The sequence below is a fragment of the Cynocephalus volans genome, chromosome 3, assembly GCF_027409185.1.
Source record: "Cynocephalus volans isolate mCynVol1 chromosome 3, mCynVol1.pri, whole genome shotgun sequence".
NCBI classification, from domain to species: Eukaryota; Metazoa; Chordata; class Mammalia; order Dermoptera; family Cynocephalidae; genus Cynocephalus; species Cynocephalus volans.
This window is the reverse complement of record NC_084462.1, coordinates 92,886,412-92,911,583: the sequence shown is the minus strand read 5'-3', so window position 1 is coordinate 92,911,583 and position 25,172 is coordinate 92,886,412. Positions and strand designations below refer to the sequence as shown.

The 25,172-nt window shown below is 34.8% G+C and overlaps 2 protein-coding genes across 2 annotated transcripts; both read left to right on the top strand.

Moving 5' to 3' along the window:
- Positions 1 to 1,504: 1,504 nt before the first annotated feature.
- Positions 1,505 to 22,426, top strand: TERB2 (telomere repeat binding bouquet formation protein 2). Its single transcript, XM_063088541.1, has 7 exons — positions 1,505 to 1,568; positions 1,683 to 1,764; positions 2,935 to 3,071; positions 4,463 to 4,524; positions 10,398 to 10,483; positions 17,955 to 18,043; positions 22,284 to 22,426. Exons 1-7 carry the CDS (start codon positions 1,505 to 1,507, stop codon positions 22,424 to 22,426), a joined length of 663 nt encoding a protein of 220 aa, XP_062944611.1.
- Positions 7,604 to 9,949, top strand: LOC134372961 (heat shock factor protein 2-like). Its single transcript, XM_063090310.1, has one exon. It carries the CDS (start codon positions 7,664 to 7,666, stop codon positions 9,212 to 9,214), a length of 1,551 nt encoding a protein of 516 aa, XP_062946380.1. The 5' UTR covers positions 7,604 to 7,663; the 3' UTR covers positions 9,215 to 9,949.
- Positions 22,427 to 25,172: the final 2,746 nt, after the last annotated feature.

Sequence of the window (25,172 nt, the reverse complement as noted above, 5' to 3'; positions counted from 1 at the left end):
AATACATAAAGCAAAAGCTAACAGACCTACAAGAAGCTGACAATCCACAATTAAGACATTTTTACATGGCTTTCTCAGTAGTTGATAGAAGAATCAGACAATATGATTAACAACCTTGATCCAACAAACATATAGAGAACACTGCATCCAACATCCCAGAACATCCAACAGCTTTAGAACATTCTTTTTGAACATACACAGGACACTGACCATGTGTGTACTTCAGTCATAAGGAAAGTGTCAACAAATTTCAAAGGATTATAATCACACAGACCATAGTCTTTGATTTTAATGCATTTAAATCAGAAATCAATAACAACAAGATATCTGGGAAATCGTATGTTTTTGGAAATGTAAAAGTATTTTGGGACTGGCCACTTAGCCCAGTTGGTTAGAGTGTGATGTTATAATACCAAGCCCAAGGATAAAAGTATTTCGAATAATCCATGAGTAAAAACATTCATATAGGAAATCTGAAAATATTTTGAATTGAACGATAACAAAAAACGACATCTCAAAAACTTGTAGTACACAGTTTAAAAGGATATTTATAGTCTTTTACACACACTTTAGAGAAACAATAGAGGAGGATCAGTTACCTATTTCAAGAAATTAGAAAATGAACACAATTTAAAACCAAGAAAAGTAGAAGGAAATTATAAAGAGCAGAATTTAATCATACAGAAAAGAAATATATGAGAAAATATCAACAAAATCAGAAATTTGTTCTTCGAAAAGCCTAATAAATAAAATTGACAAACCTCTGATGAGAATAGGATACAAAAAAGAGAGAAGACACAAATAACCAGTCTTAGAGATGGAAAAAGAACCGTCACTACAGAGCCTGCAAACACCAAAAAAGATAATATTTTATGGACAATTTTATTTAAATAATTTTGAAATTTAGATTTAATTTTAGATTGCAGGGAAGCAACACCGGAAGAATCTAACTCATCAAAACCGATGAAAGACAGGGGTGGGGATGGGGGTCAACCGTAAAAGAAAAACATAATTTTGAGAAAACCAGAAATTTGAACAGTGGTGATATTTGACTCTATTAAAAAATTATTATTTTTTATTGTGATAATGGTATTGTGGTTATGCTTTTTAAAAGTCCTCATTTTTTAGAGATTCCAGCGGAAACATTTATAGATGAATAATAAAATGAGTTTTGCTTCAAAATAATACTCGATGCTTCAGAACCAGCGCCCATGCCTGTACAGCACAGCACAAAAACTTTGTTAATACTTACGGTTTAAAACCCATCGGCGCAAGTGACCCTCCTCCTCCTTGGTATTGGGGGAACGCCGGGAGCCCTCCAAACAGTCCTGCCGGAGGGTCAGTCAGCTTAGTCTGGTGGTGACCATCCCTCTTTCCGTGTTCCTCAGGCCTTTCCCGCCCATAGCTCTTGGGAACCAATCATCGAGCTCGGGGTGATACCTGGGGCCAATCAGCGATCTCAGCTCCAGGCTCCTCCTTCAGTCCTCACCGGCGTGGCAGCGCCATGTTTCAAGGGCACCGCGGTTGGTTCTGCCGCAGCGTCAGCGGGGACCTGAGGCAGTTCTGGGGTAGGAAGCCTGGAGGAAGGAGTGGATGAGGTGGTGAGGGGAGCACCCTTGCTCCCTCTGCTGCCCTGGTGCCAGGGGGCTTGGTGGGCTCACTTTATGCTCTTGCCTCCTCAGTGACTGAAGGGGGGACCATCTGTGACCCGCAGGCCGCCGACTTTTTGTTCAGCTGTGATGCCTCGCACCCAGACACGCTGAGGTACTACTTGAGGACCACTTGGAAGTGCCTCTTGTGTCATGATGAGCCTGGAGTTGGGGATGGAAGTTGCAGTCCACTAATAAATATTGATGATAGGGTGACCCTGGAACCAAGCAAGTTTTCAGTCCTAGATGTGCGGGGGAAAATATATAACCTTTCTCCTTTCCTTTGCGCCACAGTGTCATGGCCTTCTACCTGGTCCTCGGGTCCCTTCCCAAATAACAGTCGTGTGTTTCCAGCTGTCTCTCCCACCCGTCCACGTGGCGACTTGAAGACCCCTCATACTCCATATGAAACCAGATCTCTTGATTGCCCCCCCCATACCTGCACCAGGTCCTGTGTTCTCCAAACGTAAAACCTTTGTAGTCTCTTTTGAATAACAACCCCTACCCCCATTAGTCACTGGTCTGATACCATGGATTGGACCCCTGTAATTGTTCTTCATCCTCACTGCCACTATCGTAGTAGCACCTTAATTACCTCTTGCCCAGACTGTCACAGTAACTTTCTAAGAGGTTACTCTGCCTCGAATCTGCCCCTGTGATCCCCCTTCACACTACTGTCAGATAAGTTCACAAAGCAGAGATCTGATCAAGGGCCTGCCATTCCCTCTCCCACTCCCCTCCTGATTACCTAGAGATTTAAATCTTGGCTAGTGCCTACCTTGTTTATTTCCCAGTTTTTCTCACGCCTTCCATAGTCCAGAACTACCTCTATGGTGCTTTCACGTACGTCTTTCTTTTTTCTTGTGGAGTCCTTCTTCTTATCTCCACCTTTTCACAGGTCTAGGAAAGATTTGCCTTCTATATGTGAAGGCTTCTCTGACTGCACTCACACTCCTCACCTCAGAATTAATTGATCCTTCTTTATAGCAATGACTACGAATATTCCAGTCCACTGTCGATGTCAGTTAACAGTACTGTTGTAGGTCAAGTGCCTAAATTCATATAATAACCAAGTCTCTAAAGCTGAGATTTACCTAGATTTAGGCCCCCAAACTAGTAATGCCTTATGCCACATTATTACTTCCTTGCCAGAAAAAAATGACCACCATAAATGTATCTTTTAATGTGACTGTCCCCTATTTCCAGTCATTTATTCTTTCTTTTGCAAGGTTGAATACATTCTTGTTTATTTTGTAACCTAAAAGATTTCCTTTCTTTCTCCTAGAATATATCAGAGCCTTGATTACATAGAAGATAATGCTACAGTTTTTCATGCCTACTATCTCTCTGCGGTAGCTAATGCTGAAATAAACTCAGTGGCTTTAGGTCATTTCATTCTTCCACCTGCATGCCTGCAAAAAGGTTAGCAAAGATCATTTAACCCATCTCTGTTAGACAGCCAAATCCAACTTTACTGTTCTTTGTTCTCAATCAGATATTTTTGAGTTTTGTATCATTTGATTTAAGTGGAAAAAACATGTTCTTTGGATCAGATTGCCTTAGGTGTATATATTGGCTTTGTTTATTATTTATTCACACATCCATTGAGCTCCTCGTGTGCCAGGTTTCAACCCAGGTGCTGAGGATTCAGTGGTGAATAAGACAGATGCAGATCTTGCCCGTAGAGTGTTCACCCGCTAGGATCCAATGCTTACCAGTTTTGTGAACTGGTTACTTAACTTCTCCCAAGTTGTTTTGAGGATAAAATGAGATATTATGAGATATTATGTTAGGGTATCTGACATGTGGTGACCATTTAATGAATGTGTTCTTTGCTAGTTTTGATTCTCTTCATATTTTTCTGAATGTTTTTCTTCTGAAATTAAAAATTGATTATGGTATGGGCCAGCCCGTGGCTCACTTGGGAGAGTGCGGTGCTGATAACACCAAGGCCATGGGTTCGGATCCTATATAGGGATGGCCGGTTCACTCAGTGGCTGAGTGTGGTGCTAACAACACCAAGCCAAGGGTTAAGATCACCTTACCGGTCATCTTTAAAAAGAAAAAATACACACACACACACACACACACACACACACACACACACTCAATATAAAAAATTACTGAGATATTTTCATTCTTTTTTTGGTACTAAATCTTTGAAATTCAGTGTTTATTTTATACTTACAGGACATTTCCATTTTGGACTAGCCACAGATTTCAAGTGTTCAGTACCCACATGTAGCTAGTGGCTACCATACTAGACAGCAAAGGTCTAGTGTAATGTTACCCTTTTTGTTCTCCAGTGGCTACTGTGAAAATTTTTGAGATCATTGAATTAGGATGATAACATAGTCCTTTGACATGCTGAGCATTGTAGAACTCCTGTACTATCATGCCTACTAGACATATTGTTCTTCTAGCAAAGTCAATTAATTCTTGAAGATCTGTGCTCTATAAATTCAGCAATTTTATACTTTTTGTTTTGACTGGACAGTTGTCTTCTTTATTAATGCTTGGCTTAATGGAGACACTGATATCTAATGAAGATAAATATTCCAGCAGAAAAAGTCTACAGCAATGATTATCTTAATGCACTGGAATCATCTGGGGAATTTGTTAGAAATGCAAATTCCTAAGCTCTTTGTCAATGATCTGATTCAATAGGAATCTGCATCTTAACAAGTCTCTTAGGTGATTTTGGTGCAAGTGGAAAAATGCTAGCCTAGAAATTTCAGACTTCAAGCGAAATTCAAAGATTCTACAAAGTCACTTTTTAAAAAATAGTATTGGGTTTGTTTTTCTCATCACAGAAATAAGAAGAAAAATTGGTAGTTTTATTTGGGAACAAGACCAACATTTTCTGATAGAAAAGGTAAGAGTAAATTAAAATTAAGGTGCTTACTTAGAATCTATAGTTTCAAAATTTTCTAAAGGCAGTATAATCTTAAAATTGTTTACTTGTGAGATGTTAGCACCAATGAGCCAGATTAAGAAACTTAATGGGCTTGCTTTTATTGAATATTACGTGGTTTGGTATTGTTTTTACAGTAGTATAATTAGTATAATTGAGGTATTTTTGTGTAAATAAAACATTTACATACGAAACTTGAAACTTTGCTTCTGTCAGTAATATTAAGGGAGTAATATGTGCATGGTATTTACCAGTTCTTTACTGTCAGTATAGGGTCTGATTGATTACAGTAGTTCCTGTGCTGTGCCATTGGCTAAATGTTTTGAACAATACCTGTCAATAAATGTGTACAGTACTGAAAATTGAAATTTATAGCTTTTGCCATCCTGTCTCAAATTTACCTATGCTTTTGACTTACTTCAAAATCTTCATGCAGTAGCCAAATTTGGGATAATCTGACAATTAAAAAGAATAATGACTGTAATGGATTATGTAAAAAAGAATCCATGAGTTGATACTTCAGAAGTTGAAAGAAAGAAAAAAGGAAGGACGAAAGGAAGGAAAGAAAAGGTGGGCTAAAGAAAAATTTTCCTTTATAGAAGAATAGCAGCTAATAAATATAGGAAGGATGATAGAATAGAAAATCCCCATTTTATAACCCCAGTATAATAATTGACTTAGGCAAGGGTTATTAATGGTTGCTAAAACTGTGATCTCAAATTATCACCCAGAGATTATTAATTACTAAGGTAAACAATGTTCCTTTACAATGGAGAGATCTGGCAGACATCACCTTAACCAACTAATCAAATTTAGCATTACCAATATTGGAACAACCTTTCATTACGTTCAATCTAATATGATATAAGTATACAATATTATCTATGTAGTACTCTTGTTGAAAATGTTTAACCTGAATCTAACTAAGAATTAATAGTCAGACAAATCCATAATACAGACCATACATAGCACAAGAGAGCTAACTGGCCTGGACCCTTTTAAAACAGCCAATGTTATAAAAAACAAAAAATGCAAGAGAACTAATCTAGATTAAAAGACATAGCAACTAAATGTGATACATAAACCTTGATTGGATTCTGGATTTTTTGTTTTAATTTTAACTTCTCAATATACATTGTAGTCGATTTTTGTGACCCTTTACCCGTTCCTCTTCCCCCCTCCTTCTCCCCTCTGCCCCTACATCATATCTGTTCACTTGTCTTAAAATGTTCAAGGAATTGTTGTGATTGTTGTGTCTTCTTCCCTCCCACCCTATGTTTGTTTGTGTGTTTATTTATTTATTTATTTTTAGTTCCCACAAATAAGTAAGAATATGTGGTATTTCTCTTTCTGTGCCTGACTTGTTTCACTTAATATAATTTTCTCTAAGTCCATCCATGTTGTTGCAAATGGTAGTATTTCATTCTTCTTTATAGCAGAGTAGTATTCCACTGTGTAGATATACAAAATGACTTATCCACTCATCTGATGATGGACATTTGGGCTGGTTCCAATTCTTGGCTATTGTAAATAGTGCTGCAATAATTGGATTTTTTTAAAAACAAAAAAAGGTATAGCAAAAAAAAACCCAAAAAAAGGTATAAAAGGCATTTTGAAACACCAAGGTCAAGGGTTCAGATCCCCATACTGGCCAGCAACCAAAGAAAAAAATTAAATAAATAAAATTTTCAAATAAAAGGCATTTTGAGGGCAATTGTGAAAATTTAATGATGGGCTGTTTATTAGATGATATTGAATTAACGTTAATTTTCTTAAGTGTGATAGTGGTATTGAAAAGATAAAAGAATGCATCTTTTCAGAGAATGCAGGCTAGGTATTAAGGAGTAGAAATGTCATGATATCTGCAAATGTTTTTAAATGGTTAAGCAAAAATAAAAAGGGATAGCACTAAATGTGGTGAAAATGTTAACACTGTAAATCTAGGTGAAAGATATATAGTATTTATTGAACTATTCTTTAACTTTCCAGTAAGTGTGAAATTTTTCATAACAAAGAGCTAGGGAGAAAGTGTTTTTAATATGGCCAAAGCCAAGCAATTAGCTTATACATTTTGTATAAGTGAATTTTATTATTTAATTTCATTAATTTATTTTTATTAATTTCAAATTAGTAATTTGAAATTAAGTCATTAATTTGAAATTAATTTAATTTTATTATCCAATTTCATTAATTTTTCTTCCCAGTGTCGTCATCTGAAAATAATAGTTCTTTCAGTATCTTTGGCTAGGAGGTAATATAGTATGTTGTACTAAGGACCAAAATATTTAATCCTTGTCTTGTCATAGTGTTTCCAGAGACATGAGTGGTGACGGAATGGCTATTTAACAATAATTATCAAGTATACCAAAACTTTAGAGCTTAAAGGGACCTTAAATATCATTAATTGCATCATACACTTTTATAAATGAGAAAACTGAGGTAAAGAGAAGGTGAAGAACTGTCTTAGTTCACATAGCCAGGTATTAGCAAAATGGAAACAAGTTTTCTCAGCCCCAACCCAATTCAATGTTTTTTCTACTAAAAAATTAGTAGAACATGCTTGTAATGACTATTAACTCTAGACATTGTATTATTACATGGCAGAAGATTTAGTCAATTCTTTCAAAATATTAATTGATATTGAATATTAGCCAATTTTAATAATGTAACCATAGAATATATAAGTAGAAGGTACTTCATCAAATGGTAATAAGAAGGATCAATCTGGAAAGTAATTTTGGGAGCATTATTATTGTTTGGAGTGGATTTATGATCTAAATATAGAAATAATGGCATATTAAATAAATATGTTATGTGATAGTACCAGTATTTGAGTCACTTTCACAAAATCTTTTGGAAAGCTTAATATACGTTCAGTTCTTTCATGACTTCACAGCTAAATACTTCACTGTCATTTTGAAGGGGAAACATCCTTTGTTCAGCTTACTTCATATTTTTTATTTGTAGCTAACAAGAAGCCCAAGAATCCTTAAATCAAGGATTTTAAGAAAGTTTAAATTAGTAACACTTGGCCGCCACCACCGCCGCCGTCACAACCGAGTTCGGGTGTAGAATTTGGAATCCCTGCGTCTCCTTAACAATGAAGCAGAGTTCAAACGTGCCGGCTTTCCTCAGCAAGCTGTGGACGCTTGTAGAGGAAACCCACACCAACGAGTTCATCACCTGGAGCCAGAATGGCCAAAGTTTTCTGGTCTTAGATGAACAAAGATTTGCAAAAGAAATTCTTCCCAAGTACTTCAAGCACAATAACATGGCAAGCTTTGTGAGGCAACTGAATATGTATGGTTTCCGTAAAGTAGTACATATCGACTCTGGAATTGTAAAGCAGGAAAGAGATGGTCCTGTTGAATTTCAGCATCCTTACTTCAAACAAGGCCAAGATGATTTGCTGGAGAACATTAAAAGGAAGGTTTCATCTTCAAAACCAGAAGAAAATAAAATTCGTCAGGAAGATTTAACAAAAATTATGAGTAGTGCTCAGAAGGTTCAAATAAAACAAGAAACTATTGAGTCCAGGCTTTCTGAATTAAAAAGTGAGAATGAGTCTCTTTGGAAGGAAGTTTCAGAATTAAGAGCCAAGCATGCACAACAGCAACAAGTTATTCGAAAGATTGTCCAGTTTATTGTTACATTGGTTCAGAACAACCAACTAGTGAGTTTAAAACGGAAGAGGCCTCTACTTCTAAATACTAATGGAGCCCAAAAGAAGAACCTGTTTCAGCACATAGTTAAAGAACCAGCTGATAATCACCATCATAAAGTTCCACACAGTAGGACTGAAGGTTTAAAGCCGAGGGAGCGGATCTCAGATGACATTATTATTTATGACGTTACTGATGATAATGCAGATGAAGAAAGTATCCCCGTTATTCCAGAAAGTAATGAGGATGTTATATCTGATCCCTCGAACCAGTACCCTGATATTGTCATTGTTGAAGATGACAATGAAGATGAGTATGCACCTGTTATTCAGAGTGGAGATCAGAGTGAACCAGCCAGAGAATCCCTGAGTTCAGTCAGTGATGGCAACAGCCCTCTGATGTCTAGTGCCATCCAGCTAAATGGCTCATCCAGTCTGACCACAGAAGACCCTGTGACCATGATGGATTCCATTTTGAATGATAACATTAATCTTTTGGGAAAGGTTGAGCTGTTGGATTACCTTGACAGTATTGACTGCAGTTTAGAGGACTTCCAAGCCATGCTGTCAGGAAGACAGTTTAGCATAGACCCAGATCTCCTTGTTGATTCTGAGAATAAAGGATTAGAAACTACCAAGAACAATGTTGTTCAGCCAGTTACAGAAGAGGGAAGAAAATCTAAATCCAAACCAGATAAGCAGCTTATCCAGTACACTGCCTTTCCTCTTCTTGCATTCCTTGATGGGAACCCTGCTTCCACTGTTGAACAGGGGAGTACAACAGCATCATCAGAAGTTATGTCTTCTGTAGATAAACCCATAGAAGTTGATGAGCTTCTGGATAGCAGCCTGGACCCAGAACCAACCCAAAGTAAGCTTGTTCGCCTGGAGCCATTGACTGAAGCTGAAGCTAGTGAAGCTACATTGTTTTATTTATGTGAACTTGCTCCTGCACCTCTGGATAGTGATATGCCACTTTTAGATAGCTAAATCCCCAAGAAGTGGACTCGACATGTATATATTCATCAAAATGATGAACTATTTATTTTAAAGTATCATTTGGTACTTTTTTTTTGTAAATTGCTTTGTTTTGTTTAATCAGATACTGTGGAATAAAAACACCTTTTGCTTTTCTCACAACCACACTTGCAAAGCTTTCAAAATGTTACTCAGCTACATAGGTACACAAGATTTAATGCACATTATTGGCATATCTTTAAGTTGAATTCAAATGGCCATTTTTCTCCAATTGCAGTAAATTGGATTTCTTTTTTATAAATATGACCATTAACCCCAGTTAAACCTTTTCTGTTTGTTTAACTTGTTTGATGCTGTCTGTTTTCATTGAGTGTAATTCACTAGTACTAATTGTAGAAGTCCTAAAGCTTTCTCTGCTCCAGTTACTTTTATTAAATATTTTTCACTTAGCTTATTTTTAAAACTGGGAACATAAAGTGCCTGTATCTTGTAAAACTTCATTTGTCTCTCTTTGTTCGGAGAATTTCCTTTATGTTCAGAAAAGTTCATTCATGTTCAGTAGGAACGGCAAAGTGTACATGAGTGCTTAATGTTTGATATGGTTCCAGCCCCATGTACATAGAAAGAAGGGAGCAGATGGGATGGTGTCAACTCCATCCACTTAGTTGGACTAGTTTTAAGTAAAAGTTTTCTGGTTTGTTTGTGTTTTTTTGAACCATACTATTTAGTAAAATAAAAATAATGAATGTTGAGTAAAAAAAAAAAAAAAAAAAAAAAAAAAATTAGTAACACTTTTTGTTTCCTTATTTTTATGAGAAAAAGGTAATTGATCACGTTAGAGAAAATTTTCAAATATTGAAAAGAATAAAATCAGTCAAAGTTTTACTTATTCAACCAGACAGCTCCAAAAAAAAAAAAAAAGTTATCTAACACAACCACATCTGGTATTTTAAAAATTCTGGTCTTCTTTCTTTAAGTATCTCTAAAAATATATAATATTGTTGTGTGTGTACAAAATTTTGTTAAGTTTTCCTCACTAAACTAGATTGAATGGACCCAAATATTTAAATATTTTATGACTCTTCATATATACATATATATATATCCAATTTTGTTTTTTCCTTTTTTTAAACATTATTGATTAGATCATTGGTGTGCTGATTTTTAAAAATGTGATTTCTTTTGCTACCCACAGCATGATGAAGTAACACCGAATGAAATTAAGACCCTTAGGGAAAGCAGTGAATTAGAAACAGAGCACAAAAAAGAATTATCCAAAAGGTATGGAATTCATATACTTCATCGATATTCAATTCAATGTAGACATCTTTGAGTAATGATTGTGTGCTTATCTCATTTAATTTTTACAGTTTTCCTGTGATAGTGATATTATCATTATCACCATTCCCATTTTACAGAAAAAGAGCCAGGATTAGAAATATTAGGTAATTTTAATAAAAGTCACACAAACTTTTATTAAGTGGGGGAGAAGCAAGATTTGAACTGGGTCATTCTAATTCCAGAGCCCATGCATTTAACTACTCTGCTATACTATCCTTGCAGAAAGGAAACAAGGATTTTATGGTAACAGTATATTATTTTTAAAATGTTTTTTAAATAGGAAGGAAATACAGTAGATATTAACAGTAATTTTATTAGGATTGAAAGTTGTGAGTGATTTTGCCCCTCCTTTCAAAATTGTAATGTGGTTAAAGAAATTAAATTTAAATTGGTTTAAGGGGCCGGCCTGTGGCTCACTCGGGAGAGTGCGGTGCTGATAACACCAAGGCCGCAGGTTCGGATCCTATATAGGGATGGCCGGTTTGCTCACTGGCTGAGCGTGATGCTGACAACACCAAGTCAAGGGTTAAGATCCCCTTACCGGTCACCTTTAAAAATAAATAAATAAATAAATAAATAAATTGGTTTAAGAAATGAAATTTTAAAAGACAAGCATAGATTTGCCATTGTGTTAGGCCAATCGATGAGAGACCCCCCTCATTTCAAACTTACATATGATCTATTCCTAATTCCATATTTTCCAATTCAGTGGTTTTTAAATATTCATAGGGAACACTGGTTATTCAGAACTCTCATTTAGCTGCTGAAATATAAATGATCAAAAGGAGTAGTTGTCTTTCTTCAATATAAACATTAGTGGTTTAATTTATACAATTTTTTCAATTTAAAATTTTTCTCCCATAAAGGCTACTTTTCTTAATATACAAAGAGGTTTTACAAATATGGAAAAAAATATGTTCAATCCAATAACGGCAACAAAAATGGACAAAGGATATGAATGAATTTAAACCCTAGGTAGGTGTCTGCCTAGAGACTTTTCTTTCTGAAACCACCAGAGGGTGCAGTGGGAACACAGATAAAATATACCTTCAACCTACCCATGAAGCATTTGTTTTGTTGGCATACTACTAGTAATATTGAACGTTACCTAAGTGGTGAACATTTAGTAAATACAAGACACTTGTGAACTATGTGGTTCAAAGTATTTAATCTGATTCTCACCTCCTTATGAGATAGATAAATACAATACTATTAGCATTTTACAATTGAGGAAACAGTTTCAGAGAGCTAAATAATTTACCCAATATTATTCAAGGACTGGAAATTTTTTTTTTTTTTTTTTTTGTGGCTGGCTGTGAGCTGAATTTGAAACCAAGTCTAGCTGACCCAGAGTCCAAACTTTTAGTCACTATTCTGTTTTTCCCTTCCCAATATGTTCCCCAGATCTTCTGAACATTGACTGAATTTTTGTTTGTTTCTTGTTTTTAATTATTTTATTATTATAAATAAAATGCATGCAATTTTTCAAAAAGGAAAATATAAAAAAGAATAAATTAAATTACAGTAGCCCACCACTTGGAGATAACCACCACCATCATTAGTTCTTTTCTCACCACTTTTATAGAGATATGTGCATTTAATAGAGTTGAGGTCATACTGCATATATAGTCTGTCTCTTAACTTTCCATTTAATATTCTATGGGCAGTTCCCCATGTAGAAAAACCTTATTTGATAGGCTGCATGTGGTATTTCATCTCATTGTTTGTTTAACCATTTTTTTGTTATTTATTCTAATTGCTTACCATTTGTTACTCTTATGACACCTTCATGAATATTTTTGAAAAAATAAATCTTGCTCTACTCTAGATAATTTTCTTCATATGAATTCTCAAATTTGGAATTTACAGTATAAATAAATATGAATTTTTTAAAGGCCATGATGCATATTGCTAGTTGCTTACCACAAAAGTACAAATTTAAATTACCTCTAGTGTTGGTCTCACTACATCTTCACCACTATATTGAGTGTTAATAAGAAGTCTTGGGGTTGGTCCATTAGCTCACTTGGTTAGAGCGTGGTATTATAACACCCTAGGTCAAGGGTTTGGATCCCTGTACCAGACAGCTGCCAAAAAAAAAAAAAAAAAGAGTCTTGTGCTAATTTAATGAAAAATGACATCTTGTTTCGATTTGCATCTTTCTTTGATTAGTAATAGGATTGAGCCTTTTCGCATTTGTTTATTAGTATTTTGTATTTCATTTTCTATGGATTATTTTTTATCCTTTCTCCATTTTTTCTATTGGGGGTCTTACTGTTTTTCTTATCAACTTGTCTGACATCTTTATTCAATAGCTATATTATCCTTTTGCCAAGTTGTCAAATTATATCCTCAGTTTGTTGTCTGGGTTGTATTCTTTTGGAGATACATGTAAAATTTTTTTACATCATTAATCACTTTCCTTTAATTTCTTCTATTGCTTCTGTGTTCAAAAAAGTTTTTTTCCTTTCAGAGATCAAATGGGTTTTAAATTCTACAGGTATTTATTTTAGTCTATAATATGAGGTGAAGATCTATATTTTTGTTTTGCAAGTAAGTTTCCACTCATTTTTTGAAAAATAAATTTGTTTCCTGCTGATGTGTGATTTAAAAAAAAAATCTTTTTCAGTATTTTTTTTTGTATTTGAAGATCTATTTTTAGACTGTTTTATTCCATTAATCTGTGAATCTGTTTTTATATTTATTTATTTATTTTCGGTGGTTGGCCAGTGCAGGGATCCAAACCCTTAACGTTTGTGTTACAACACCAGGCACTAACCAATTGAGCTAACTGGCCGTCTCTGTTTTTATAGCAATCCAATATTCCTTTAAATTATATTTTTTGTGCTAGCTGGTTAGCTCAGTTGGTTAGAGTGTGGTGTTATAAATTATATAACTTTATTTATGTATTTTGATGGGGGGACAGCTGGCTGGTTTGGAGATCTGAACCCTTGACCTTGGTGTTGTCAGCACCATGCTCTTTATGTATTTTAATACCTGACAAGACAAATCCCATACTCTTTACTCTTCTTTAAAATATTTTTCTTAACTATTCATGACTACTTATTATTTTTCTATTTCTAAATTTTAATTATTTTTAATAGGTAATATATTTATGTGGTTTAAAATCCAAGATATACAAAAGGGGATACTATGAAAATATGTTGGCTGCTACAGAGCCAATTAATTACCCTCCCATTGGCAACCAGTATTATCAGTTTCTTTTTCTTTTTTTTGGTGGCTGGCTGGTAGGGGTTCCAAACCCTTGACGTTGGTGCTATTAGCACCACACTCTACCAAGTGAGCTAACCGGCCAGCTCCAGTTTCTTATACATACATGTACTAGCAAATTTAGCTAAATATTCTTTCTTGCCTCCTTTTTTTTTTCACAGATAATAATACGCTATAAATACTGTTCTGTACCTTGCTACTTTCCAGTCAATGATATATCTTGATGTTAATTCCACACGAAGAGCAATCAGACTGCCCTACATGTGCAACTCACGACAGAAACCCTTTTAATGATTTATCTTGAAGATCATTCTATATTTTTATATGAAGAGCTTTTTGGGGGGGGAAGGGAGGTAGCTGGCCAGTATGGGGATCTGAACTTTTGACCTAGCTGTTATAAGCACTGATAGTTTGGATGTGTTGTCCCCCCAGTCTGATCCCCAGTGTGGTAATGTTGGGAGCTGTTTGAGTCATGGGGGCAGATCTCTCATGAAAGAATTAATGCTCTCCTTGAGGGGTGGAGGTAGTGAGTTCTTGCTCTGTTAGTACCCATTAGAGCTGGTTGTTTAAAAAAGACACTGGCACCTCCCCTCTCTCTCTTCCTTCCTCTCTTCTTGTGATCTGCTTGTACCCACGAGCTGCCTGCCATTTTCTCCCATGAGTAGAAGTAGCCTGAGGCCTGCACCAGATGCAGTTGTCCCAGAATTGTGAGCCAAATAAACCTCTTTTCTTTATAAATTACTCAGTTTCAAGTATTCTATTATAGCAACACAAAATGAATTAATACAAGCACCACCCTGCTTTTTCATTTTTGTACTGTATGGTATTCCATAGTATGAATTCACCATTATCTATTTAACTAGACCCCTACTTTAATGGACTTTTAAATAATAATTATTATTTTTTTGGTGCCTGGCAAGTAGGGGGATCCGAACCCTTACCTTGGTGTTACAATACCACACTCTTAACTAACTGAGCTAACTGGCCAGCCACCTATAATTTTTAATTTATTAATAAAAACAGTGCTTCAGTGAATAATCTTATAAAGTCATTTTGCATGTGTACAAGTAGGGTAATTTCTTAGAAGGAGAATATTTGGTCAAAAGGCAAGTATATTTGTATCTTTGATATAGCTTTTGTAAAATTGCCACGAGTAGAGGTTAAACCAGTTTACACTCCTACTGGTTGTGCATATGTGTCTTTTCTGGGCTAGGGTAACCGATCCAGGTTTGCATGTGACTGTCCTAGTTTTAGCACTGAAAAGCCCCACATTCCAGGAAGCCCCTCAATTTAGGGTAAACTGGGATGGTTACCCACCCTCCTTTCCCCTATACCTTCTCTAACACTGTGTGCAAAAGATCAGGTTTTGATCTTTGCTAATCTGATAGCTATAAAATGGTATCTCAGTCTAGTTTCTTTTGTATTGCTGTTATTATGAACGAGGTTAAACATCTTTCCATTTCTGTAAGAACCACTTGTATGTCCTTTTCTGCGAACTGTTTGTTTATATTCTTTGCACATTTTTCTATTGACTGAGTTTGTTTATTTGTTTTGCTTTGTTTTTTGGTAGGAGCCCTTTATGTTTTAGGAGAATTAGTTCTTCGTGAAACAAATTAAAATTATTCATTAGCTTGTTGTCTTTTGCCTTTAAATATGATGGGTTTTGCCATGCAGAAAGTTTTTACTCTATGTATTCCTACTTATTAATATTTTCTTGGGCTGGCTGGTTAGCTCACTGATAGAGCGTGGTGCTGATAACACTAATGTCAAGGGTTCAAGGGTTCAGATCCCTGTACAGACCAGCCTCCAATATATATATATATATATTTATATGTATATACATTTATATATATTTATAAATATATATGGCTTTCTAGGTTTTGTGTCACATTTACGAAAGTCTTCCATGCTAAGATTTTTTTTGTTTGTTTTTGCTATGGTTTCTTTTTAATGATATTTTAATTTTTATGTTTAAATCTTTGATACATTTGGTGGAGTCAACTTTTTTTTTCCAGATAGCTACCTACTTATGGCTATTGATTGAATAATTCATCTTTTTTTCCACACTGTCACCTTCATTGTATGTTAAATCCCTGTGTGTATTTGGGTCTGTTTCTGGACTTTATATTCTATTTCATTCATTTGTCACGTGCCAGTGCCACTGTTTTAATTCTTTATAGTATAACCTAATATCTAGAGCTAGTTCCTCTTTGTTACTTTTTTTCAGAATTTTCTTGGCTATTCTTTCTGAATTTCGCCAGCTTGTTTACATTCCAAAAAAAAAAAAAAAATCTGTTGCTATTTTTAGTGGCATTACAAATATGTATAGTTTAATATAGGGAAAATATCTGCAATGCCGAACCTTCATTTCTGAGAAAATGCTGTTTTTCTCTTCACTTGTTCAAGTTTTCTTTTGAGGCCCTCAATGAACATTTTCATATTTTCTTCATATAAATCTTGTGCTTCTTTTATTAAGATTATTCCTAGGTTTTTTTTTTTCATTATATTATAAATTTGGGTCTTGTGTGCTATTAGATCTTCTAATCCATTGTTTTTCAGGTGAATTTTAGAATAATTTTTTCATAAGTTCTAAAAATTTCTTTTGGATTTTATTAAGAATTGTGTTAAAGTTATTTTAATTTTAATTTAATTTTTGGAATTCTTTAAGATTCTAAGAATATTTCAATTGATTCTCTTGGCTCTTTAGGATGCAAAATCATATCATTTGTTAATAATGAATGTATTGCTTCTTCCTTTTCACTAGATATCTCTTTCTTTCCTCCTCCAACCCCCCTTCCCCCTGTCCCCCAATCTCTTATGGCTTGGCCAGAATTTTTAGAGCCATGATAAATAATAGTAATGTTAATGGGTGTCCTTGTTTCGTTCCTCACTTTTCTGGGAACACTATTTTGCTTTATTTGTAGGATCTCATCCTGAGGTATAGTATCTTTTGGAAGAGTTTAAATGAAGTCTTTAATTTTTAAAAAAATTGAAAATAAAGCCTTTACTATCACTCACTGTAATTTTAGATTTCTGAGGAAAATAATAAATTTAAAAATGAATGACTAACAATTTTTTCTTACTGAGGTTTTTGTTTTCATACGATTGTATTATTTATTGGTTATATGTAGTCTAAGTATAGTAAACATTATTTGGCAAAGTTAGAAAATAGGATATTTTAGTTGAGAGCTATTAAGTTTTTAAAAAATTAGAATATAATTAATATAATTAATTATACTATGATTATATTCATATTATTATATTATATAAAATATAATTATTTTAATATAATTAATTATACTAATATCGTTATATAATTATAATTATATAATTAATTATACTACACAACCACACTAAGCATAATTCAATTTTTGGGGGGGGACAGCTGTTTAATATGGGGATCCAAACCTTTGACCTTGGTATCATAACACTGCCTCTCGAACCAACTGAGCCGACTGGCCAGCCTAACTTTTTTATTAACTTAGAAGTCACTTCAAAATCTTATTGTACATGATAATTTTCACAGGCATTTATTTTTTATTTGTTATGGTAAAGAATGGAAGTGATCATTAATAGAGTCCTAATTATTTGAACACTGAATAACAAAAGTGCTGTGATCATTGAAAATTGAGTCTACTATGCTTTTCTTTTGGCATATTTAAGATTACATATATATGGGGCCAGCCCGTGGCTCACTCGGGAGAGTGTGGTGCTGATAACACCAAGGCCACGGGTTCGGATCCCATATAGGGATGGCCGGTTATCTCACTGGCTGAGCATGGTGCTGACAACACCAAGTCAAGGGTTAAGATCCCCTTACCGGTCATCTTTAAAAAAAAAAAAAAAAAAAAAAAAGATTACATATATATGTATTTTATCCAATTATAAAGTTTATTGAATTACTGTGCTTTCAGGGATATTGAGAAAAAGATCCAGACTTCTATAGGCTCAGTAAATATTTGTCCTGTTAAGTGGCCATGAAAACAGAAAATATCTATATTGGCCCTTATATTACTTAGAAGCACAAAAGAAGTTCACAGTTAACATTTTCACCCAATAAGACTGAACTCTGATTAAAGAGCAAATTACGTTACTGTATATATTGCCTGGAGTTCTCATTTGTAAAACAAGTCCAGAAAAACAAATATAAATGTGACTTTCTGTATGTTTCATTTTACAGCACAGGAGAGCATTTTATAAGGACTCCAGTTGTAGAAAAGCAGATGTACTTTCCTCTTCAGAATTATCCAGTGAACAACATGGTAACAGGTAATTAAAATAAAATTTAAAGTAAACCCCAGTTGGGAACAAAGGAATATTGTGTAGAATAAAGCTATTATACTTCAAATGCCTACCAAATAGAGTCCCTTGTGTTAAACATGGTAATAGAGAAGATGTCATTCATATATTGTTAACTTGTCGAATTACATGGCGATGGGTCAAACCAAAATGCCTAATATTTTCTGTGCTAGAACAATGGACTCTAGGTAGGGTGAACACATGTCGCTGTTTACATGAGACAGTCTCAGTTTATGCCTGTTGTCCTGACACCAGTTTTTACTCTCAAGTGTCCTAATTTGAAAGATAAATTATATGGACAGCCTCAATCACAGTTTCCTTTGAAACTGATGAAACTTTGAAATCTGATGAAATATAGGCCCCTTTCCCTAGCATACACACAAACATAACACACAAACTTTATATATAACTTAAAGAGGTTAGGCTGTCCTCTTGGCTCAGTTGGTTAGAGTGCAGCATTATAACACCAAGGTCAAGGGTTCAGATCCCTGTATCAGCCAGCCACCAAAACAAACCCCCCAAAACACACAAAAAACAAATTTAAAGAGGCTCACAGATGCCCAGAAGCCTATTCATGGATCACCCAGGTGTCCATGGGCTCCATATTTGGATTTCCTACCCCAGGGCCCTATATAAAGAGAATAGTGTTAACTCAGGCTGACATTGAGAGGGTGGAACTAAGGGAATGAGTTGAAAAGTGGCCACTGGGATTTGGATAGTGCTGAATGAGGTGGATATTTGGATACTTTGATTTGGGTAGTATTCAGTGGGGTCATTGATAACAATTTAAAAATTAGAGTTTTCTTATTTATTTATTTATTTTTTAATAAGATTACTGGTAAGGGGATCTTAACCCTTGACTTGGTGTTGTCAGCACCATGCTCACCCAGTTAGCTAACTGGCCATCCCTATATGGGATCTGAACCCGTGGCTTTGGTGTTATCAGCACCACGCCCTAACTAACTGAGCTAACCAGCCAACCCAGAGATTTTAAAAAAAAATTGTTTTTAAAAGAGTGATTTTAAAAGTATAGGTGTTTGAAAATTCATTCAAAAATAATTTGTGCTGATAACATAAGGGTTTGGATCCCTGTTCTGGCCAGCTGCCTCACTCCCCCGCCCAAAACGACAACAATAAACAAATAAAAATAATTTGTATATTTACCATTTTCTCTTTATTTAACAGTGTTAAAACTACCTCTTGCAACTAGTCTGCAAATTCCTAGATGTCTTTTGTCATATTACCATCCTTTATAACCATTTTTTCTAGCCATTTGTTTTATTATTTTTTTATTCATTTGAATAATAGAAAATAGCCTTTAGAAAAGCACTTTTAAAAAACTTTTAAAGTACAGTTTTGGGCTGAGTCTTGGAGAAATCCAAGAAAACCACTATCCAGCTATGGTAATGGAAAAGTCAATCCCGGGACTCTCCAGAGCAATTGAAGACTGCAAAGGATAATGAACTAAGTAGAAATATTTAAGTCCTAAGACTGAGAGATGATTGCTGCCCAGATTTATCCCTAGACCTAAACATTCATATAAAATGTAGTTTTTAAAAAAACTATTGTTTTTGTTTATTACTGGTATCGATTTTGCTTCAGGCAACTCCATCACAAGGTACTGAATATTTCATGTTCATTTGGACTTACCAAACATTTAATAATATATTTAAAAGATGAATGATAAATATTAAAATCAGCTATACAATTAAGACATATGCTTATATTTGGACATGTAACAATGCTGCTCAACGTGTGATTGCTGGATAAAGAAAACTATCTGACTATTCAAAAAGACATGACAAAAGTCAAGGGTTCAGATCCTCATATTGGCTAGCCCATAAAAAAAAAAAAGAAAAAAAGAAAAAAAAGACATGAGAGTCTTATATAAAAATAAACTAAAAAAGACCTATAAAAAATTATTGGTTCGGATTCCTGTATTGGCCAGCTGCCCCCAAAAATCATTAATCAGAATATTAAAATATAACTTTAACTTGTAGTAATCTGTTGTTAATTTTATTGGTAGAACTAAAGTAAAATTTTCTGATCTTTTCATTTGCTCAACTGAATAATTATTTCCTTTATATTTCTATGTTTAATATTCTAATAGCACTTTCTTGGAAGAAAGCTTCATTTTTTAGAGATAATTTGTCTTTAACTTTGATCTGAAATGACAAGTACTTCCCTTTTTTACCATGCCCGATCTGTTTGTATTGGATAACTTCTTGTCAGAAAAAAATCAGCTTGCGTTAATTAAATATTTAATGAGTGAGAATTCTGATTTAGGCTGTAGTATCAATTTTTATGACTAAAACTTGACTATATCTTCCTTAAAATGGATTGGGTTTAACTCAACGACTGTTAAATCTCAAAATAGAATTAATTGAGGTTTTTTGTTATATAAAATACAAGTTAGAGCTATGCCTTAGAACAGGGTTTCTCAGTTTGGGCACTACTGGCATTTTAGGCCAGATAATTATTTGTTTGAGCCTGGGTAGGTAGGGTTCAGTCCTTTAGGATGTTTAACAGTATTCCCGGCCTCTGCTCACCAGATGCCAGTAGCACCACCACCCGACCCTCCCCGAGTTGTCACAACCAAAAATGTCTCCTAAAATATCAAGTTTTTGTGTTTTGTTTTTTACTTTATCTTTTTTGCAGCATGCCAGTACAGTGTTTTACTTTTGCCAGGAATTAAATCTCCTCAGTCCAATATCACTAGTTATTACTGATGATAAAAGATTCTGATTGACAGTTACATGTGTGATTAATAAGAGTAAGAAAAAAATTACTAATAATTAATACCTTTCAGGCAAAATCTTCAAAACAAAGGGTTCTTATAATTAAAAGTTTGGGAAACTGTAATAGATGACATATTAGTTATCTATTGCTATATGTCAAATTTCTCCAAGTCTTAGCAGCTTAAAACAACGCGCTTTTATTATTTCATAGTCTCTGAGGGTCAGAAATCCAGGAGCATCTTATCTGGGTACTTGTGCCTCTAAGTCTCTCATAAGGTTTCAGTCAAGTTGTCAGCCAGTCTGCAGTCATTACAAGGCACAACTGGAAAATTCACTTTAAAGCTCACTCAAGTGGTTATTTTGGCAGGTGTTGGGTCCTTGCCGGGTTTTGGCCAAAGGGTTCAATTCCTCACCAAATAGGCCTCTCCATAAGGGCTGTTCATAACATGGTAGCTTGCTTCCCTCAGAGTGAGAAATCTAAGTGAGAAAGAGCATGCCCAAGACAGAAGCCAGTCTTTTTTATATCTTATTCTCAGAAGTGACATACCATCACTTCTATCAGGAGCTGTTGGTCATACAGACCAATAGAAGAACAAAATGGTAGGGGACTACACAAATTTGTGAATACCAGTAGGTGGGATCATTTGGAGCCATCTGAGAGTCCTTTAAGCTCTCTCCAATCTAGACAGTTTTTTTTTTTTTTTTAAAGATGACCGGTAAGAGGATCTTAACCCTTGACTTGGTGTTGTCAGCACCACGTTCTCCAAGTGAGCCCTGGGTCGGCCCTTTTTTAAAAAAAATATTCATATCTCTTCCAGATGATCATTTTTTTATTTCAGATTATTAATTACATCAAACTTGCTCACCCCCGTAACCTTTGTTGACTGAGCAGTAATATCTATTTTCCCAGTAATTTTTTATTAAGGAATGATCTCAGTGTTAGTGGTGCAGGAAAGTGTTGCCTGCTCTAATAAGAAAAATAAGCTATTTGTGCTGTTAGTAGCTAGTTGGATAGGTAGTCCGAAGTGATTACCCTCTAAGCCAGATACACTTACCAGTTATTTTGGTCTAGATACTTTTATGCTCTAGCCCCAACCTGGATATCACACTCTCAGTAGTCAAAGTGGCTAATCAAGTATCTGTGTTTTAAAACGTGGTAGGTGGTTCTGGGGAGGAGGGAAAGAGGGTATTCCCTGATATTTAGCAGGTTTCATGGAGAATCTTCTCACTGGTATTATTTCTTCTTCTTACTTCCTTTCTAAAAACATTCTTTAGGAATCTTTTCCTTTTTTTTGGCAGCTGGCCAGTACAGGGATCCGAACCTTTGATCTTGGTGTTATAACACCAGGCTCTTATCAACTGAGCTAACTGACCAGTGAGGAATCTTAACTAATAAATTAGACGATGAAAATCAGCTAGTTTGATAGGATTTCAAATATATATATATATATATTTTTTTTTTTATATTGTAGATTATTTATCAATCAATGCCATGAAGAAATACCTTGGGGATCTACACGACTTCATTCCTGGAAGCTCAGGGTATTTGGCATACCGTGTTCAAAATGAAATTAACATGTCTGCTATAAAAAACAAATTGAAGAGGAAAGTTTAAGTTAAATTGTCTTTTATCTGGGCATTTATTTTCTTCAAATCTTAACAAAGAACTGCATAATTTGTAAAGCTCCTCTTTGGGACTGGGGGATGGTGAAATAGGGAAGAATTCTTCTCTTCCTCAAAATATGTCTTTAGGAAATTCAGAATCAATTTGGCTCTGTGTTTTGACGTTTGGGCTGGATTTTTTCCTGAGCTTGTAACATTATGTTTAAATTTCTGAGTGCACATTTGCTATGGAGTAATTGTCATTGAAACATGCTTCATAAAAAGTCTCATTCTCTCTCTTTCTCTGTCAAATGCTCTTTTGGTTTTAACATTCTATTAATTATATTTTTTTCTAGGTTTAATGCTGTGAATGCTAAATTTTATGGTTCTGATCATCTTATTTTGATTTAAAAAAATTAGAATGCTATAGTTGAGTTCTGAATTAGTTTTTCTGACTTGAATCACATGAAGTAAAACGTCTCAATAATTCATGTGAGGGTACTTCAAAACGTTCATGGAGGACCGACCTGTGGCTCACTTGGGAGAGTGTGGTGCTGATTAACACCAAGGCCCCGGGTTCGGATCCCTATATAGGGATGGCCGGTTAGCTCGCTTGGGAGAGTGTGGTGCTGACAACACCAAGTCAAGGGTTAAGATCCCCTTACCAGTCATCTTTTAAAAAAAAAAAAGTTCATGGAAAGATTTATATCATCTTTCATTTCAATTTTTCCACAAACATTTTGGAGTACCTTGTATTTCATGTATGAATGGTTTCTGATAATAAATGTATTGTAAGTAATTTAATGTAAACAGACTATGCATGTTATGTCATCTGAGGTGAACCTGCAAGGCACCTTAGAATCACCATGCTGGAAAGCACCATGGAGAATGAGTCCAACCCATTTATTGTTATTATTTAATGAGGAAATGAAGACCTTCTTTTCAAGAAGGTATCTTGCCTCAGGTGACTATGCACCAAAAACCCTCCTGATTTTCCAGGTTAGTGCTTCCCCACTGTTCACATGGTATATGCTGTAGCTTCTGTGTCAGGTATGATAGGATTGCAGATCTGGAAAGGGGACCCAGAAACAAGCCAACATGCCTAGCTTGTCTTTTAAGTAAGTTGAAGTAGTATCGAGATATAGTGATTTTAAGAAGGCAACTTGTTAACTTTATTCATAGAGCCATGTTACATAGAGTCTAGTGGGTTTACTACGTTATGGAGAGTTGTAAATTACCTGTTATTTGTGAAGGTATCATCTCGTTAGAATTGAACTTCCTCCTAAGAAGTGCATCCCAGCTGTAGAATTATCTGAAGAAAAAGCACACTTTTTTTAGTGCTTGTATCATTTGGGTTTATGTGCTCCCTGGCCTGGCCTTTCTGCCATGGCTCAAATTTCATAATACAACATTTTAACACTACTTTTGGCATCAGCATTTGAGAGTTATATTTTTCCTGTACAGTCACTTTTCCTTATTTATATTCAGATTTGTGGTTAAGCCTTTCTGAATTTGTAAATAAAAAAATAAAAAAAAACCTAAATGTAATTATCTTTTCCTGAAACGTATTAAACATTCTCTCTCCTGAACACTTTATCTTAGTCAAATTCTTTTGAGTGTTTCCTACATAGAAGCCAAGGCTTTCTGTAGATCTTAAATTAATTATTAAGAGGATTAAGTAAAATTTCACCAAGTTGTACACTTCGGGATTTCTTGGAAGAGAGTATTCAGTATTTTCTGACATACATTTTATACATGTGTTAACAAAGTAAATAAAAAACTGCAATAGAGCAAAAGAGTTTCCCAAACAAAAGTGATTATATCTTTAGAGGTATATAGAAAAAGCTGTGCTGGCCAGTTAGCTCAGTTGGCTAGAGTGTGCTGTTGATATCACCAAGGTCAAGAGACCCCATACCAGCCAGCTGCCAAAAGAAAAAAAAAAGTATAGAAAAAGCCAAATGCAATGGGTACTCTTAAAGTACTGCCAGGAGCAATAAAAATCAGTTGATAACATAAGCCTTTCAGGAACTTGAAGCATATCAAGAAATAAAATAGGCAAGGATGAACTATTTGTTTTGTCAAGTTTATTGTCTTAAGGGAAATGAAAAGCAGTATTATTTTAGTTATTGCTCATTTAAACTTTTTTTTTCTTTTTAAAACTGTTTCTTTTTATTTGCTTTAGTGTATCTGATGGATATTGCCTCTGGCTCTCATTTTATAAAAAGTGTTTCCCCCACCTTTAGAACTTTTGGTTATTTCCTCCAATCTCTTGCAAACATATCTCCTCTGATGCTTTCAGCTGTTAAGCATAGTCATTTCTCATACTGTTTAATTTATTGTGTAGTTCTTATTTCATCTTATTTCTTTCATCCTTTGTGACCAGATTATTTTTCTTTCTAGATTTTGGTAGGGTTTTGTGTTATTAGGTAAGTTATGAGTCATTAGGCAAGTCTGATTTTTTTTTTTTTTTGGCAGCTGGCTGGTAAGGGGATCTGAACCCTTGATCTTGGTGTTATAACACTGCACTCAAACTAACTGAGCTAACCAGCCAGCCACCAGTTATTTCTTAACATCTCTTTCTCCTTTTTCCATGATGATAGACCCCCTAATTTCTATCTGGGCACATTGAACCTAGAATAAAGACCATATTCTCAGTCTCACTTGAAATTAAGTATGGCTATGTCACAATGTTTTGGCCAATGGATATACAACAGAAATGGCATCTGGGAACTTTTTTAGGTGATGAGCAAAGCTTTATT